The sequence below is a fragment of the Cetorhinus maximus genome, unplaced genomic scaffold (assembly GCF_964194155.1).
Source record: "Cetorhinus maximus unplaced genomic scaffold, sCetMax3.hap1.1 HAP1_SCAFFOLD_3471, whole genome shotgun sequence".
NCBI lineage: Eukaryota > Metazoa > Chordata > Chondrichthyes > Lamniformes > Cetorhinidae > Cetorhinus > Cetorhinus maximus.
Genome location: NW_027599382.1, coordinates 1 through 18530, shown reverse-complemented (window position 1 = coordinate 18530; position 18530 = coordinate 1). Strand labels below are relative to the sequence as shown.

At 49.5% G+C, this 18530-nt stretch overlaps 1 protein-coding gene across 1 annotated transcript; it reads left to right on the top strand.

Annotated features, from left to right (window-relative positions):
- Nucleotides 1-229: 229 nt before the first annotated feature.
- Nucleotides 230-14192, top strand: LOC144678038 (immunoglobulin superfamily member 1-like; the record flags this gene model as incomplete). The annotated part of the gene is made up of 3 exons (XM_078537965.1): nucleotides 230-535; nucleotides 9212-9514; nucleotides 13896-14192. Coding segments are annotated over 3 exons (906 nt in total), but the record flags the coding sequence as incomplete, so codon positions are not given.
- Between the last annotated feature and the right edge of the window lie 4338 nt (nucleotides 14193-18530).

Sequence of the window (18530 nt, the reverse complement as noted above, 5' to 3'; positions counted from 1 at the left end):
CCCGTTCCCAATTCAATTGGGAAATGTAGAAGGAAACAGAGAACCTGCACAGCTGCAGCGAAAGTGGTCACACCTCAGCCACACGCCTCGGCCCGTTGAAAGATAGGGAGGGCCTGAACAACCTCGTTCTCTGGCGTCTCATTCCCACGGTGACCTGATTTTCGCCGCCTCCTTGTTTCATCCAATCTCCCTCCCCCACCCCCCTCCCCGTCTCGTTTTTCACCTTCAGACCAGCCGACCAAGCCGCACATCCAGCTGTTCCGCACATCTGGCAAGTATTCCATCGGCGAGTACGTGAGCATCAGGTGCACCGCCTCCTCCATCTTCAGCGGGGCCATCTTCCTGCTGCTCAAGGTCGACGGGGAGACCCCCGTGGCCTACCAGGCCGTGCCAACGGCAGGATTCTCGATGACCTTCTCCATCGCCAACCTCACCTACGCCGACAACGGGTATTACCTCTGCCTCTACCAGCTCAAGAGGTCGGGAAAACTGTACAACTCCTCGGAGAGTGAGCGTGTCAAAGTGACCGTGACAGGTAAGGCTGGTCAACCCTTTCAGGGCTCAGATGACGGGCTGGCAGAAGAGTTTCGGCTCCTCCCCCTGAAGGGAAATAAGAACACGTAGAGAAAGGGGGGAGTGGCAGGTGGAGCAAAAGAGAAGGCCGGGGATAGGTTAGAGGCCCAGGGTAGATTGAATGTTAAAGCTGGCACCGAGCACGGGGCAAAGAAAGCGGTAATGAGAGCATGAAAGGCTAAAGCTTTTGGTCCGGAGTGGATGTTAATAGCAGAATAACGGTCAGCCCTGTCTGAAAGCGAAATAGCAGAATGTGTAAAGAGCTGAATGAAGGTCAGCACTGGTCCAGTGTAGGTGTTAATAGCAGAATAAAGGTCAGCACTGTCTGAAAGCGAAATAGCAGAATGTGTAAAAAGCTGATGAAGGACAGAGCTGGTCCAGAGTAGGTGTTAATAGCAGAATGAAGGTCAGCACTGTGTGAAAGCGAAATAGCAGAATGTGTAAAGAGCTGAATGAAGGCCAGAGCTGGTCCAGAGTAGGTGTTAATAGCAGATTGAAGGTCAGCACTGTCTGAAATGAAAAAAAAAATACTTGAGAACAAGATACGGACTGACACTTTTGAGAAAAAATATCACTTTGTTCAGTGTTTATCTTTGCAATGATACAATTCAGAAAAATAAACACATTATAAAGAGGACAAAGAAAACATCTTTAGTGGGTGCAAGAGGGACACGGGAGATCTCGATCTCTGCCCTGCCATTTGGAAATGGCCCCTGTAAAAGTTGGTTCCGAGGGTTAATTCGAAACCCTCATCAGACATTAGTTGCATCCCTGGAGTTTGCGTTTACTGCGGCTGTCAAGGAGCATGCACTGCACCACGCAGGCCAAGCTTGGGGGCAGGAACTCGGAGTGAGTGACGGTACCGAAGTGAGAATGTCACTGAATTGGAAACCTGGGGCCCTGGGATCGAATCCCATCACAGTTGGTGGGTGGTGGAATCTGAATTCGATCAAAATCACTGGCATCTACCTGGCCGAGTGGGAAAGTTGCCCTGTGTACCAAAAGCAGGGTAAATCCAACCTAGCCAATTACCACACCATTGGTCTACCCTCGATTATCAGTGAAGCAATGGAAGGGGCTATCAAGCGGCACTTGCTTAGCAATAACCTGCTCACTGATGCCCAGTTTGGGTTCTGCCAGGGCCGCTCAGCTCCTGACCTCGTTACAGCCTTGGTTCAAGCATAGGAGCTGAACTCCTGAGGTGAGGTGAGGGTGACCGCCCTTGACATCAAGGCAGCATTTGACCAAGTGTGGCATCAAGGAGCCCTAGCAAAACTGGAGTCAATAGGAATCACGGGCAAAACTCTCCGCTGGTTGGAGTCATAGCAAGCACAAAGGAAGATGGTTGTGGTGGTTGGAGGTCTGTTATCTCAGCTGCAGGAGTCCCTAAGGGCAGTGTCCTAGGCCCAACCACCTTCAGCTGCTCCATCAATGACCTTCCTTCCATCGTAAGGTCAGAAGTGGGGAATGTTCGCTGATGGTTGCACAATGTTCAGCACCATTCGCGACTCCTCAGATACTGAAGCAGCCCATGTCCAAATGCAGCAAGACCTGAACAGTATCCAGGCTTGGGCTGACAAGGCAAGTGACATTTGTGACACACAGTGACCATCTCCAACAAGAGAGAACCCAACCATCGCCCCTTGATGTTCAATGGCACCCCCCATTATCAACATCCTTGGAGATCCCACTGACCAGAAACTGAACTGGGATCAGCCAAAAAAATACTGCGACTACAAGAGCAGGTCAGATGCTAGGAACCCTGTGGTGAGTAACTCACCCCCTGACTCCCCAAAGCCTGTCCACCATCTACAAGGCACAAGTCAGGAGGGTGATGGAATACTCCCCACTTGCCTGGATGAGTTCAGCTCCCACAACACTCAAGAAGCTGGACATTGTCCTGGAAAAATCAGCCTGCTTTATTGGCCACACATTCACAGTAGCAGCAGTGTGTGTACCATCTACAAGTTGCACTGCAGCAACTCACCAAGGCTCCTTAGGCAGCACCTTCCAAACCCACAATCACTACCACCTATAAAGACAAGAACAGAAGATAGATGTGAACACCTACACCTGGAAATTCCACACCAATTCACTCAACATCCTGACTTGGAAATATATTGGCCGTTCCTTCACTGTCACTGGTCAAAATCCTGGAACTCCCTCCCTAACAGCACTGTGGGTGTACCTACACCACAGGGACAAAATCCTGGAACTCCCTCCCTAACAGCGCTGTGGGTGTACCTACACCACAGGGACAAAATCCTGGAACTCCCTCCCTAACAGCACTGTGGGTGTACCTACACCACAGGGACAAAATCCTGGAACTCCCTCCCTAACAGCACTGTGGGTGTACCTACACCACAGGGGACAAAATCCTGGAACTCCCTCCCTAACAGCACTGTGGGTGTACCTACACCACATGGACAAAATCCTGGAACTCCCTCCCTAACAGCGCTGTGGGTGTACCTACACCACAGGGACAAAACCCTGGAACTCCCTCCGTAACAGCACTGTGGGTGTACCTACACCACAGGGACAAAATCCTGGAACTCCCTCCCTAACAGCACTGTGGGTGTACCTACACCACATGGACAAAATCCTGGAACTCCCTAACAGCACTGTGGGTTTACCTACACCACATGGACAAAATCCTGGAACTCCCTCCCTAACAGCGCTGTGGGTGTACCTACACCACAGGGACTGCAGTGGTTCAAGAAGGCAGCTCACCCACCACCTTCTTAAGGGCATCGAGCGATGGGCAATGAATACTGGCCCAGCCAGAGAAACCCACATCTCGTGAATAAATTTTTAAAAATCAGGAACTTCATGTCTTATTAATGACCGGTGGGGGGGAAATCCATCTAGTTCACCAATCCTCTTTAGGGAAATAAATCTTCTGTTCTTTATGTGGTCTAACCTACCTATGACTCCAGACACTCAGCAATATGGTTGGCTCTACACTCCCTGGAACCTGCACCATGTGGATTGTGCGGGTGTACCCACACTACGCGGACTGCAGCGGTTCTAGAAGACAGTTGGCCACCAGCCTCTCCAGGGTCAATTAGAGATGGGCAGTTAATGCTGCACCTTGCCAGCAACGCCCACATCCCACGATTGAATGATACAAGGACCAGCTGTTGGTACACTGCTGCCACTCTCTGCCACCTCCGCAGCATCCACCTTGTTAATTTGACTTGAGGCTAGCAGATTGCCCGCATCAAGTTTCTGACAGTGCGCGTTCATCAAATAATGAGTCTTGCATGACAATTTTGACTGTTCCTCATTGACGATTGTCTCCGCTGAGCATTATGGTAAGTAAAAAGTCAGCTTGGGCAGAATCGCATTGGCAGGCAATTAAACGCATTGCCTCACTGTCCAGTCCCACGTACTGTGTGGGAATGCACTTTGGGAAAGGAAGGACTGGCAAACTGGAGCTCATTTCTCCTTGGTGAAAGAAATAAAGGATGGCTGACCGAGCTGAGGTCTTTAAAACTACGAAAGGCTTTAATAGGGTGGGCGCTCTTCATTAACTGGACCGTTAATGTAAGATAGCTACCGAAAATCCAACCGGGAAGTCGGGATGAACTTCCTTTACCCAAATGATGGTGAGAACACTGAGCTTTGTTGCCTGAGGGAGAGTTCGAGGTGAATCCTACAGATGCATTTGAGGGGAAGCTAAACAAACAGACAAAGGCACTGGGCACACGTTTGCAGTAGACAGGGAGTGAGGCCTGGTGATGGGGGATTTAGGTGGGGAGGCCCGAATGGAGCATAAATACTTGGGCACGATCGAGGCTTGGGTGGGTACCACAGGGGCTTGGCACCTTTGTTGGCACCTTTAGTCGTACTTAAATTTCATTTTTGTTAGTCTTCTTTCAGAGTTTCTCTTTGTTTTCGCAGTTTCCCTTTAAGGGGCTGCCATTTAATTTGCCCCCTTGTTTTATTAATTGAGTTTAATTGTTTTTTTACCCCCGAAAATAGTATAAACACTAGCATGCGCTGCTTTGGTGTTGCATGTATAAAGTTATGAGGGGGCGTATTTAGGGTAGACAGGGACTTTTCCCCTTGATAGAGGGATCAATAATCAGGGGGCATAGATTTAAGGTAAGGGGCAGGAGGTTTAGAGGGGATGTGAGGAAGAATTTTTTTCACCCAGAGGGTGGTGGGAATCTGGAACTCACTGCCTGTAAGGGTGGTAGAGGCAGAAACCCTCATAACATTTAAGAAGTATTTGATTGTGTACTTGTGATGCCTTGGCATATAAGGCTATGGGCCTAGTGCTGGCAAATGGGATTAGAATAGACCATAAGACATAGGAGCTGAAATTAGGCCATTCGGCCCATCGAGTCTGCTCCGCCATTCAATCATGGCTGATAATTTTCTCAACCCCATTCTCCCGCCTTCTCCCCATAACCTTTGATCCCCTTACCAATCAAGAACCTATCTATCTCGCTCTTGAATACACTCAATGACCTGGCCTCCACAGCCTTCTGTGGCAATGAATTCCATAGATTCACCACTCTCTGGCTAAAGAAGTTTCTCCTCATCTCTGTTCTAAAAGGTCTTCCCTTTACTCTGAGGCTGTGCCCTCGGGTCCTAGTCTCTCCTACTAATGGAAACATCTTCCCCACGTCCACTCTATCCAGGCCTTTCATTATTCTGTAAGTTTCAATCAGATCCCCCTCCCTCATCCTTCTAAACTCCATCGAGTATAGACCCAGAGTCCTCAAATGTTCCTCATAGTTAAGCCTTTCATTCCTGGGTTCGTTCTCGTGAACCTCCTCTGGACCCTCTCCAGGTGCCAGCACTAGTTAGGTACTTGTTTGACCCAAGGGCCTTTTTCTGTGACTCTATCACTCTATGCCAAATGTGGTGTTATATGGAATCCTCTGCAATCCGCAGAGTTGGCTGTTAGGCTAAGGGTGCCAACGCTGGGGTTCCTCCCCACCCAGTCCCCCCCCGCAGTCACCCTACTTCTTCCACATTTCGTGCTGTTTGCCCTCACCCTCGCTTGCAAACCCCTCCGTGGTCTCACCTCCCCCCCATCCCCAATTCTGAAGTCTCCTCCAACCCCACAACCCTTTGATCTGCCCTGCTGTCACCCAGTTCCACCCTCCTCGAGCATCAGCGACAATCATTAGGAAGGCAAATGGGATGCTGGTTCCTTACTGAAAGGGCGGTGGTGGAGAGTGGGGTAGAAATGTAGGGAAGGGCTTGCTACAACGATACAGGGCATTCGTGAGTCTGCGTATCATTAATATCTCCTCACTGAAGGAAGGGTATACTTGTAGCGGAGGCAGTTGAGGTGCATTGTTGGCCTACTGTTAATGCACTAGGCTAATGCAGGTTCAAATCCCTCCCGGAACTCCTCCTGCCTTTTTTACCCGTGTCGGAGGCTACTTAACCCGACACGTCTGTGGACGATGCCAGCTCCCAATGTGGCCCCCTCCTCTGCATTGCCGGGGGAGACTAAACGCAGACTGGGTGCCTGCTTTGCGGAACACCTTCGGTCTGTCCGCAAGCATGACCCAAACCTCCCTGTCGCTTGCCATTTCAACACTCCACCCTGCTCTCATGCCCACATGTCCGTCCTTGGCCTGCTGCATTGTTCCAGTGAAGCCCAACGCAAACTGGAGGAACAGCACCTCATCTTCCGACCGGGCGCTTTACAGCCTTCCGGGTTTAACGTTGAGTTCAACAACTTCAGACCACGAACTCTCTCCTCCGTCTCGACCGCACCCTTTTGAAATCCATTTTTTAACGTTGAATTTAAATTTAAATTTATTTTTATGCGTTATTTATTGATTGATTCGTTCAGTTTTTTTTGATCCTTTACCCCCAGTCACCACACCCCACCCTCCAAAAAGGGCCATCTGTCACTTGTTCCTATGTTGTGATCTCACTGAACGCTGACCCTTCTGCTATTCAGACATTCCGCTATTGTACCTTGATGCCACCATCAACACCTTCTTTAGACTTTAACGCTATCATTAACACTCCCTTCGTCTTGTGTCCAAGACATCTTTGTCGATCTCTCCTGAGATCACACCTATAGCCGACCTTCCACCTTGCTCCCCCTGCTCCACCCCCAGTATAAAATGCATCAAATGTCTACTGCTGTCCAGCTCTGAAGGAGGGCCATACGGAGATGAAACGTTAAGCCTGTTTCTCTCTGCGTAAACGCAGGATGGGGTGGGATCGGACCAGCCGCGGACTACGCACCGCCTCTGTCCTTACGCCCTCTTGCGGCCAATTGAGTTAGCTCAGCAGGAGCTGCGTGGGATGGGCAGAGACGATCTGACAGTGGCCATTTTGGGGAACTTCTCACCCGCTGGGGCCCCCCCCCACTTCAGAACCCTTCTGGAAGGGTCCCGCCACTTTGTAGCATCACAGGTGTGCGATATGAACACCAGGGCTAAGGAAATGGTTGGGGGCAAAACGAGTGGGGCCTGAGCGACCGCGCCGAACACACAGTGCTTGGTATTTAGTGCAGTCAGCGCTATCTAATTCTATGTCAGACAGATGTTCTACCCAGTGAGTTCCTGTTGTGACTTGCCAAGATGATCCCGCTTTCGGTCTAACGATGTTGACACGAACGTATGAATTAGGAGCGGGAGTAGACCACTCGGCCCCTCCAACCTGCTCGCCCATCCAATAAGACCATGCCTGATTTAATTGTAACCTCAACCCCACATTCCTGCCTCTCCCTGATTAGCCCTTCACCCCTCCTTGTTTACCAAGAATCGATCTTGCCTTAAAAATATTCAAAAACTCTACTTCCACCGGCCTTTTGAGGAAGAGGGTGCCAAAGACTCATGAACCCCAGAGAGAAGAAAACATCACAAGTTGCAATGCACTTAATATGACTGGACTGATAAAGTTCAGCTTCGTAAATGTGCAATGGATGTAAGAAATATCAAATGGAGTTTTGAGGCAGAGTCTTTGAATGTTTTTAAGGCCGAGGTAGATCAATTCTTTGATTAACAAGGGGGGGGTGAAAGGTTATCGGAGGGGTGGGGGAGGCCGGAATGTGGGGTCGAGGTTACAATCAGATCGGGCATGATCTAATTGAATGGGGGAGCAGAGTCGAGGAGCCGAATGGCCTACCCCTGTTCCTCATTCGTATATTTGTATGCTGTTCAGTTTTGGCATCTAAGTTCCGAAGAAGAGTCATATTGGACTCAAAACGTTAACTCTTTGTCTCTCTTCACAGATGCTCCCAGACCTGCTGAGTTTTTACGACACTTTCTGTTATTTTTATCTAGAACTCCGAACGTGGTTTTATGTTACAACGTAAGAGGTGACGCCTGAGCCTTTGGCCAGAGTTGTCCTCACTGGAGTTTAGAAGAATAAGAGGCGTCTTGATGGATACATATAGGACCCTCAGGGGATTTGACAGGGTGGATGTGGAGAGGATGTTTCCCCTTGTGGGAGAATCTAAACCTAGACATAGAATCTAGACCTTAGGTCACCACATTATAGGAAGGATGTGATGGCACTGGAGGGGGTGCAGAGGAGATTCACCAGGATGTGACCTGGGATGAAACATTTGAGTTATGAGGAGAGGTTGGATAGACTTGGGTTGTTTTCGTTGGAGCGGAGAAGACTGAGGGGTGACCTGATCGAGATGTACAAGATTATGAGGGGCATGGACAGGGTGGATAGGGAGCAGCTGTTCCCCTTAGTTGAAAGGTCAGTCACAGGTGGACATAAGGTCAAGGTGAGGGGCAGGAGGTTTGGGGGGTGGGTGTGAGGAAAAACTTTTTTTACCCAGAGGATGGTGAGGGTCTGGAATGCGCTGCCTGGGAGGGTGGTGGAGGCGGGTTAGCCTCACATCCTTTAAAAAGCACCTGGATGAACACTTGGCACGTCATGACATTCAAGGCGATGGGGCCAAGCGCTGGTCAATGGGATTAGGTAGGTAGGTCAGGCGTTTCTCACAGTGTCGGTGCAGACTCGATGGGCCGAAGGGCCTCTTCTGCACTGTGTGTGTGATTCTGTGATAGACGTCACTGTTTGTAAATATGGGTTCGTCCATTTAAATGGAGACGAGGAGAATTTCCTTCTCTCAAAGGTTGGTGAGCCTTTGGAAATCTCTTCCCCAAAAGGCGTTGGGAACAGGGTCTTTAAATATGTTTAAGGCCGAGCGTGATAGATTCTGGTTAAGCAAGGTGGGGGTGGGTGAAAGGTTATTGGGGGGGTCGGCCGGAATGTGGGGCTGAGGTTACAATCAGATTGGCCGTCAGCTTATTGAATGGCGGGGCAGGCTCGAGGGGCCGAGTGGCCTCCTCCTGTTCCTGCTTCATATGTTCGGACAGCGTGGGATTGAAACAGGTAACCTTTGCTCTGTATATTTCTGAATGGGGAGGAAACTCATCCTGGCTAAGAATGGAGAACAGGCCGTGTTGCATTCGTTGCTTGGTCCAATCCCCCGCCCGGTCGCCGTCCAATCAACATGCCCGCGGAGCTGAAATCGAGCGGGATTTAGAGTAGGCGATGTAAAGGTGACCCGGGGCGAATTTCTAGATCCAATGACGCCCCCCTCCACCCAACCCCGGCCAAAACAGTTTGACCCGGGCCTCTGGAGCAAAGCGATTCACCCGTGCTCACTCTCTCTTTCTCTCCCCCGCCTCAGATGTCCTGTTGCGGCCCTCGATTTCGGTGTTGCGGACGTCCGCCATGTTCGTCCAAGGCGAGGCCGTCAACTTCCGCTGCTCGTCGGCCAGCGTCTTCGCGGTGATCACCTTCTACCTCTACAAAGTGGGCGAGTCGGGACCGGTGGCCTCGGTGGGGCCGACGTCAGCCTCCAGCGCCATCCTGACCATCCACAACATCAGCACGCACCAGGAAGGCTACTTCACTTGCATGTTCAAAGTGCTGATCAACCACAAGATGCACTCGTCCACTCACAGTGACCGGGTCCAGGTCGCCATCACAAGTGAGTCGCCGATTTTCACCCCCCCCTCCACTTTCTGGTTTCGAGGTCGCTCCACATGAGTGACTGAGGCAAAGAGGCAGAGGGAGACGTATCTAAAAGTAAAAATAAAAAACTGCGGATGCTGGAAATCCAAAACAGAAACAGAAACACCTGGAAAAACTCAGCAGGTCTGGCAGCATCGGCGGAGAGGGGAGCACAGTTGACGTTTCGAGTCCTCGTGACCCTTCAACAGAACTAAGTAAAATTAGGAAAGGGGTGAAATATAAAAGCTGGTTTAAGGTGGGGGGTTTGTTGGGACAAATAGCCAGTGATAGGTGGAGATAACCAAAATCTGTCACAGATAAAAGCGCAAAGAGGTGTTGAAGGTGGTGATATTATCTAAAGGAATGTGCTAATTAAGAGTAGAAGACAGGACAGATAAGGTGCAGATGGCTCTAGTGGGGGGTGGGGAATACTAAAAGGTAGAAATAAACAATGGTGGAAATACATTTAAAAATAATGGAAATAGGTGGGAAAAGAAAAAATCTGTATAAATTATTGGGCTCAATATTGAGTTCAACAATTTTAGATCTTGAACTCTCTCCTCCATCCCCACCCACTTCCCGTTTCTTCCCCCTCCTTTTTTTTTTCCAATAATTTATATAGATTTGTCTTTTCCCACCTATTTCCATTATTTTTAAATGTATTTGCACCCATTGTTTATCTCTACCTTTTAGTATTCCCCCACCCCCCACTAGAGCCATCTGCACCTTATCTGCCCTGTCTGCTACTCTTAATTAGCACATTCCTCTAGATAATATCACCACCTTCAACACCTCTATGTTCTTTTGTCTATGACAGATTTTGGTTATCTCCACCTATCACTGGTTGCTTGTCCCAACAAACTCCATCCCCCCCCAACTCATCCCCTTAAACCAGCTTATATTTCACCCCTTTCCTAAGTTTACTTAGTTCTGTTGAAGGGTCATGAGGACTCGAAACGTCAACTGTGCTCTTCTCCGCCAATGCTGCCAGACCTGCCGAGTTTTTCCTGGTATTTCTGTTTCTGTTTTAGCGATGGATCTGAGTTTGCTGATGAGGCCAAGCTAGGGTGGGAAGGTAAGCTGCGGGGAGGAGACTGAGAGGCTGCAAGTCGGGCGAGTGGGCAAAAGGTGACTGATGGGAATGTAACGCAGCGGAGTGCAAGGCTGTTTACTTTGGCCATGAGACTGAAAGAAAACAGAATTTTTTTCTTTATCTAAAAAGGTGAGGGAATTGTAAGTGTCGATGATCAAAGGGTGTGTTTGTAGAAGGAACACGGAAAGTTAGCATGCAGGCGTAGCAAGTAAGGAGGAAGGCAAATGGCATGTTGGCCTTTATTGCAATGGGATTGGAGTACAAGAATGAAGAAGCCTTGCTACTGTTGTGCAGGGTTTTTGGTGAGACCCCATCTGGAATATGGTGCGCAGTTCTGGTCTCCGTGTTAAATGAAGGATGTACTTGCACTGGAGGTGGTGCAGTGAAGGGTTCACTAAATTGGTCCCTGGGATGAGAGGCTGTGTAAACTGGGTTTATATTAGAACCATAGAACCATAGAACACTACAGCACAGAAAAACAGGCCATTCGGCCCTTCTAGTCTGTGCCGAAATATTATTCCGCTAGTCCCATTGACCTGCACCCAGTCCATAAGCCTCCAGACCTTTCCCATTCATGTATCTATCCAATTTATTCTTAAAACTTAAGAGTGAGCCCGCATTTACCACGTCAGATGGTAGCTCGTTCCACACTCTCACCACTCTCTGAGTGAAGAAGTTCCCCCTAATGTTCCCCCTAAACCTTTCCCCTTTCACCCTAAAGCTGTGTCCTCTCGTGTTTATCTCTCCTAATCTAAGTGGAAAGAGCCTACTCGCATTTACTCTGTCTACACCCCTCACCATTTTGTAAACTTCTATCAAATCTCCCCTCATCCTTCTACGCTCCAAGGAATGAAGTCCTAACCTGTTTAATCTTTCCCTGTAACTCAACTCCTTAAGACCCGGCAACATCCTAGTAAATCTTCTCCGCACTCTCTCAATCTTACTGATATGCTTCCTGTAGTTAGGCGACCAAAACTGCACACAATACTCCAAAGTTGGCCTCACCAATGTCTTATACAACCTCACCATAACATCCCAACTCCTATACTCAATACTTTGATTTATGAAGGCCAGTATGCCAAAAGCATTCTTTACAACCTTGTCTACCTGTGATGCCACTTTCCGGGAATTATGTATCTGAACTCCCAGATCCCTTTGTTCCTCCGCACTCCTCAGTGCCCGACCATTTACTGTGTATGTCCTACCTTGGTTTGTCCTTCCAAAATGCAACACCTCACACTTTTCCGCATTAAATTCCATCTGCCATTTTCTGGCCCATTTTTCCAGTTGGTCCAGATCCCTCTGGAGATAGTCTCTGGAGTTTAGAAGAATGGGAGGCGATCTCATTGAGACCTGCAGGATTGTGAAGGGGTTTCCCAGGGTGGGCACCGAGGGGTCGATTCCGCTGGTCGGCGGGGAATCTAAAACACGGGGGCACAATGTCGGGATAAGGGGGCCGATCATTTAGGACTGAGATGAGAGGGAATGTCTTCACTCGAAGGGTTGGGAATCTAGCCCAGAGGATTGTGGATGCTCCATTGTTGAGGACCGGGATGGACAGATTTTTGGCCTCTCCGTTAATGGTGGGATATGGGGAGCGAGCAGGAAAATGGAGTGGAATCCCAAGTTTAGCTGTGAGCACATTGAATGGCAGAGCAGGCTCGATGGGCCGAATGGTCTACTCCAATCCCTGTTTCTTATGCCCTTGCGTCCCCCTGAAATAGATACTTAAACGTGCATATGTCACACGATGGTCACCATAGCCTTAGGGAAACAAGGGAGATTTACCACAATGGTAGCCTCTGTATGGGAATCTAGTTGTGTGGAGCCACTGGGGGTTGCTTTAGACCAGGGAACGTTCAACTAAGGTTGGTAGCTTGGCGCCAAGAATGAGCAACATGAAAGAGAATAGAGAACTCATGCATGTTCTCCTCAGAACAAAGAAGGTTATGTGGAGATTTCATTGCGTTGATCAAAATTATCAGGGGCTTTAATAGACTAGGGGTGGGGGTAGGCGTGAAAGTGTGGGGGCGGAAGGTGGGACAGGTTTCCTGGCCAATAACAAAAGGATACACAGTTAAGATAAGATAATTGAGGTTTAGATGCAGGTTCAGAAGTCAGGAGTCAAGTTCATGGTGCAGCTCATTTATACATGCTAGAAGCAATGTACATTTATACTCAGGGACCCGGTCGCTTCAGACAAAAGAAATATGGTCAAACCTTATGCCTTTGGTTGAAGCCGGGAGCCTGGGGAGCCTACAGTGCTCCGTTGCTGTCTCCATGGCAACGCGTCGAACAACCCGATTCAGCCGGCCCGCCAAACGGCACCCGTTTGTCCCGTCGCCAACATCGCAGTGACGCTTGGAGACTTGGCGCTCGGGTGTTTTCCCTGATGAGCGTCAGGCGTGAATCTTTGACGAGGCTGTCTCTCGTTTCGGCGTCAGTCCTGTTCTGCGCTGCGAGCGACTGAGACATACGATAAACGTCAGATAAGGCGAGATGCAACAATGGGGCAGGCGCTCGTGTAGTTACGAGCCACGATATTTGAAGACATCCATGTGTTCCTCCTCGTGAGGTGATGTTGAGCCCCTCCTACATTCGCTCATACACTCCTGCCTTATAGACCTTGCAATTCTTTATTCTTAAGAGGGCAACAAACTTACGAGGATATATACATTTTAAAAAGGTATTCATAAAATTTACAACATACGTTTGCAGAAAACAGCTTAGCGTCTGATACAAAGGGTTCCCTGAAGACTTTGAAGCTGAGATTCAATTCTCTTAGATACTGCCGAATCTCAGACATGTACATCTTCTCTCAATCATAGTAAGTTTGTTCGCCAGTGGTAATGGCTTCCTCTTCCATGACACCCAAACCTTCCTCATCTTGATGGAACATATCCATTAGTACCTTATTGGCACACATGGCCTCTTTAATGTCTTGTTGGGTGATTTCGTAGTGTCGTATGTTTCGTACACCTCTCATGCTTTGCAAGATGGTGGTTCTGCTTGCAGAGGTGCAGGATTATATTCTGCATGGCCCTACCTCCTCCCTGAGCTTAACTCACCACCACCCCACCTCCCCCCCCCCAACACCAATCGCCCCCCACCACCACCTTCCCACTGTAGAAATCAGGATTCTGGCTCCCCAGGAAGGGGCAACCTTGTCCGTCAATGCACAGCGGGGGTAAGAGATGCCAAAAGATTGGGTTGACTTGCGTTCAGGCCTTGCGTTCACAAGAGTTGCCTCCCTTTTATCTTTCAGGCAAGGCAGAACGACCCACGATATCCAGGAACACCGAGTTTCATCTGTACCCCCAGGGGCAGCTACTCACCCTGCTCTGCACAGCCCCGAAAGCCTACCGGACCCGCAATTTCCAGCTGTACCAGAATGGGCTGGAGATAAGCACCAGGTTGACCGTGCGCGACTCAGTTGCGGAGTTCACCATGGTGAACACGACGATGGCCAATCAGGGAGACTACACTTGCGCGTACCGGACAACCATCGCCGGGCGGGAGTACAACTCCACCCAGAGTGAATCCCTCGCGATCGCTATTTCAGGTAGGCAGCCGAAGTCCTGCGCAAAGAAAATCGAGACTCGAAACGAGCACATCCCACATGGTGGCAGCGTTGAGCCGATCGGTGTCAATCTGCTCTCGAACAACGATCCAATTTTTCATTGAAGAGCAAAAAAGAATTGCGGACGCTGGAAATCCGAAACAAAAACAAAAACAAAAAAATAACCTGGAAAAGCTCAGCGGGTCTGGCAGTATCGGCGGAGAGGGAGCACCGTTGACGTTTCGAGTCCTCACGACCCTTCAACAGAACTAAGTAAAAATAGAAGAGAGGCGAAATATAAGCTGGTTTAAGTCGGAGGGGGGTGGGTGGGACAGGTAGAGCTGGATAGAGGGCCAGTGATAGGTGGAGATAACCAAAAGATGTCACAGACAAAAGGACAAAGAGGTGTTGAAGGTGGGGATATTATCTAAGGAATGTGCTAATTAAGGGTAGAAAGCAGGACCAGCAAGGTGCAGAGAGCCCTAGTGGGGGTGGGGGTGGGGTGCAGGAATCGATAAAGGCTAATTGTTTTATCTCTACCTTTTAGCCTATTTTGATTCCTTCACCCCACCCCGTCCCCGCTAGGGCTCTCTGCACCTTGCCCGTCCTGCTTTCTACCCTTAATTAGCACATTCCTTTAGATAATATCACCACCTTCAACACCTCTTTGTCCTTTTGTCTGTGACATCTTTTGGTTATCTCCACCTATCACTGGCCCTCTATCCAGCTCTACCTGTCCCACCCCCCCCACCCCCCGCCTTAAACCAGCTTATATTTCACATCTCATCTATTTTTACTTAGTTCTGTTGAAGGGTCATTCGGACTTGCTCCTCTCCGCCGATGCTGCCAAACCTGCTGAGTTTTTCCAGGTATTTTTGTTTTTATTTTTGTTTCGAATTGGAATCGGATTGGATTGGAGGACATTTTGAAAAATGCAGCCCCTTGATATGAAGTTAGCAGGATCGGTGTCCAATAAATGAGCAATTTCAGACTTTGGATACGTGTAGAGAGTGGCCAATATCATATCTGACCATGCACATCTTCCCCTTTGATTAAACAATATTAAACAGAGGACCCAATTCTAAAAGGGGTACCAGGGTCAGAGGGACCTAAAATACGTCATTGAAGACGGCAAGGGCAGGTTAAGAAAATCTCTTGTAAAGCATAGAGTACCCTAAGCTTTATTATTAGAGTACAGGAGCAAGGAGGTGATGTTGAATTTGCATCAGACACTAGTTCAGCCTCAGCTGGGGTATTGCGTCCAGTTCTGAGTACCGCTCTTTAGGAAGGTTGTGAAGGCTTTGGAGAGTGCAGAGAAGATTCACGGGAATGGTTCCCGGGATGAGGGACTTGGGTGACGTGGATATATTGGGGAAGGCGGGACTGTCTTCCTTGGAGAAGAGAAGATTGCCTGGAGATTCGATAGGGGTGCTCAAAATCGCGAGGGGGCCTGGACAGGGTAGAAGAGGGTGAACCTGTTCCCATTGGTCGTGGGGTGGGGGGGAGGGGAGAGGAGATCAAGAAGGAGAGGGCACGGATTGAAGGGGATCCGGCGGAAGAAGCAACAGCGACCTGGGGAGAAACAGCCTCAGGCATTGGGAGGAGTTCCGGATCTGGAACGCGCTGCCTGAGAAGGCCCAGGGGAGGCAGCTTCAATCGAGGCTTTGAAAAGGGAAGGAAACTGTGGTCTGAAAGCGAAGTGTGTGCAGGGTTACAGGGAGAAGGCAGAGGTGGGGCGGGGTGGGGCGGGGTGGGTGGTGAGTTGCTCGGTTGAAGAGCCAGTACAGACAGGATGTGCCGAATAGCCTCCTTCCGTGCTGTGATCATCCTGTAATTCTGCTTGACCCTGCAGTTGAGCTCAGCCAAACAGGGACTTGGAAATGTGGATGGTACAATAGTGGTGGCTTGTATTAGGTAGACAGTAGCCGCCTGACATTCAGCTTGATTTACATCAATGAAATTGTACAGTGGACGGTAAGACGCTGGTAATATCCGCTCCTTTCTCCAGGCGGGGACTATACCAGGCGCCAGTAGCACGATCACCTGTTACTTTGCTCCAGCCACAAGATGAATATGCCAGGATTTTGACCCCGTGACAGTGAAGGAACGGCGGATATATTACCAAGTCAGGATAGCGAGTGACTCGGAGGGGAACTTCCAGGTGTGAGGCTGACAGGGTTAATTCTTCGAGTAATTACTATCAGTTGAATAGGTCAGAGGCTGGGAATCCTGCGGAGAGTAACTCAACCTCCTGACTCCCCCAAAGCCTGTCCACTATCGACAAGGCACAAGCCAGGAGTGTGATGGAATACTCCCTACTTGCCTGGATGAGTGCAGCTCCCACAACACTCAAGAAGCTCGACACCATCCAGTTCAAAGCAGCCCCCGCTCGATCGGCACCCCATCCACAAACATTCACTCCCTCCACCACCGACGCACAGTGGCAGCAGTGTGTGTACCATCTACAAGATGCAGTGCAGAAACTCACCAAGGCTCCTTAGACAGCACTTTCAAAACCCACGACCACTACCATCTAGAAGGACAAGGGCAGCAGACACATGGGGACACCACCACCTGCAAGCCCCCCTCCCAGTCACTCACCATCCTGACTTGGAAATATATCGGCCGTTCCTTCACTGTCACTGGATCAAAATCCTGGAACTCCCTCCCTAACAGCGCTGTGGGTGTACCTACACCACAGGGACAAAATCCTGGAACTCCCTCCCTAACAGCACTGTGGGTGTACCTACACCACAGGGACAAAATCCTGGAACTCCCTCCCTAACAGCACTGTGGATGTACCTACACCACAGGGGACAAAATCCTGGAACTCCCTCCCTAACAGCACTGTGGGTGTACCTACACCACAGGGACAAAATCCTGGAACTCCCTCCCTAACAGCGCTGTGGGTGTACCTACACCACAGGGACAAAATCCTGGAACTCCCTCCCTAACAGCACTGTGGGTGTACCTACACCACAGGGACAAAATCCTGGAACTCCCTCCCTAACAGCACTGTGGGTGTACCTACACCACAGGGACAAAATCCTGGAACTCCCTCCCTAACAGCACTGTGGGTGTACCTACACCACAGGGACAAAATCCTGGAACTCCCTCCCTAACAGCACTGTGGGTGTACCTACACCACAGGGACAAAATCCTGGAACTCCCTCCCTAACAGCACTGTGGGTGTACCTACACCACAGGGAACTGCAGAGGCTCAAGAAGGCGGCTCACCCACCACCTTCTCAAGGGGCCAAAAGGGATGGGCAATAAATGCTGGCGTCAGCTTGTGATGCTCACACCCCATGAATGAATTAAGAAAAAAAACCACCTTCTCGAGGGCGATTAGGGATGGGCAATAAATGCTGGCCTAACCAGCGATGCCAACAGCCCACGGATGAATTTTTAAAAGAAACCTTTGTAAGGGGGCAATTAGGGATGGATAGTAAAAGCTGGCCTAGGTAGAGACCCTCACATCGCATCAAAGAATAACTAAGGAAGCTTCTGATGGGCAATTAGGAATGGATAATAAATGCTGACCTAGCAAGCTGTTCACAGGCTAGGGATATAACTGTATTACAGAGGGTGCAGAGGAGATTTGGAAGAATGTTGGCAGGACTGGGAAATTGTAGCTAAGCAGAGAGATTGGGCAGGGTGAGGTTGTTCTGCCTGGAGCAGAGGAGTAGGAAAGGAGATTTGATTGAGATGTACAAAATTGTGAGGGGCCTGGGCAGAGGGCTTAATAACTTCAGCAGGGAGGTCAGTGCCCAGGGGGTGTAGAATTACAGCGCTTGGTATTAAAGGCGAGAGAGGAGATGAGGTAAAAGTCTTTCAACCCAAGAGGGTCGCAGGGTCCGGGTGAGCAAACGCTAAGGTTAACTTGCAGGTTGAGTCGGTAGTGAGGAAGGCAAATGCAACGTTGGCATTTATTTGGAGAGGACTAGAATATAAAAGCAGGGATGTGCTGCTGAGGCTTTATAAGGCTCTGGTCAGACCACATTTAGAATATTGTGAGCAATTTTGGGCCCCTGTATCTCAGGAAGGATGTGCTGGCCCCTGGTGAGGGTCCAGAGGAGGTTCACGAGAACGATCCCAGGAATGAAAGGCTTAACATATGAGGAACGTTTGAGGACTCTGGGTCTATACTCGATGGAGTTTAGAAGGATGAGGGGGGATCTGATTGAAACTTACAGAATACTGAAAGGCCTGGATAGAGTGGGACGCGGGGAAGATGTTTCCATTAGTAGGAGAGACTCGGACCCGAGGGCACAGCCTCAGAGTAAAGGGAAGACCTTTTAGAACAGAGATGAGGTGAAACTTCTTTAGCCAGAGAGTGGT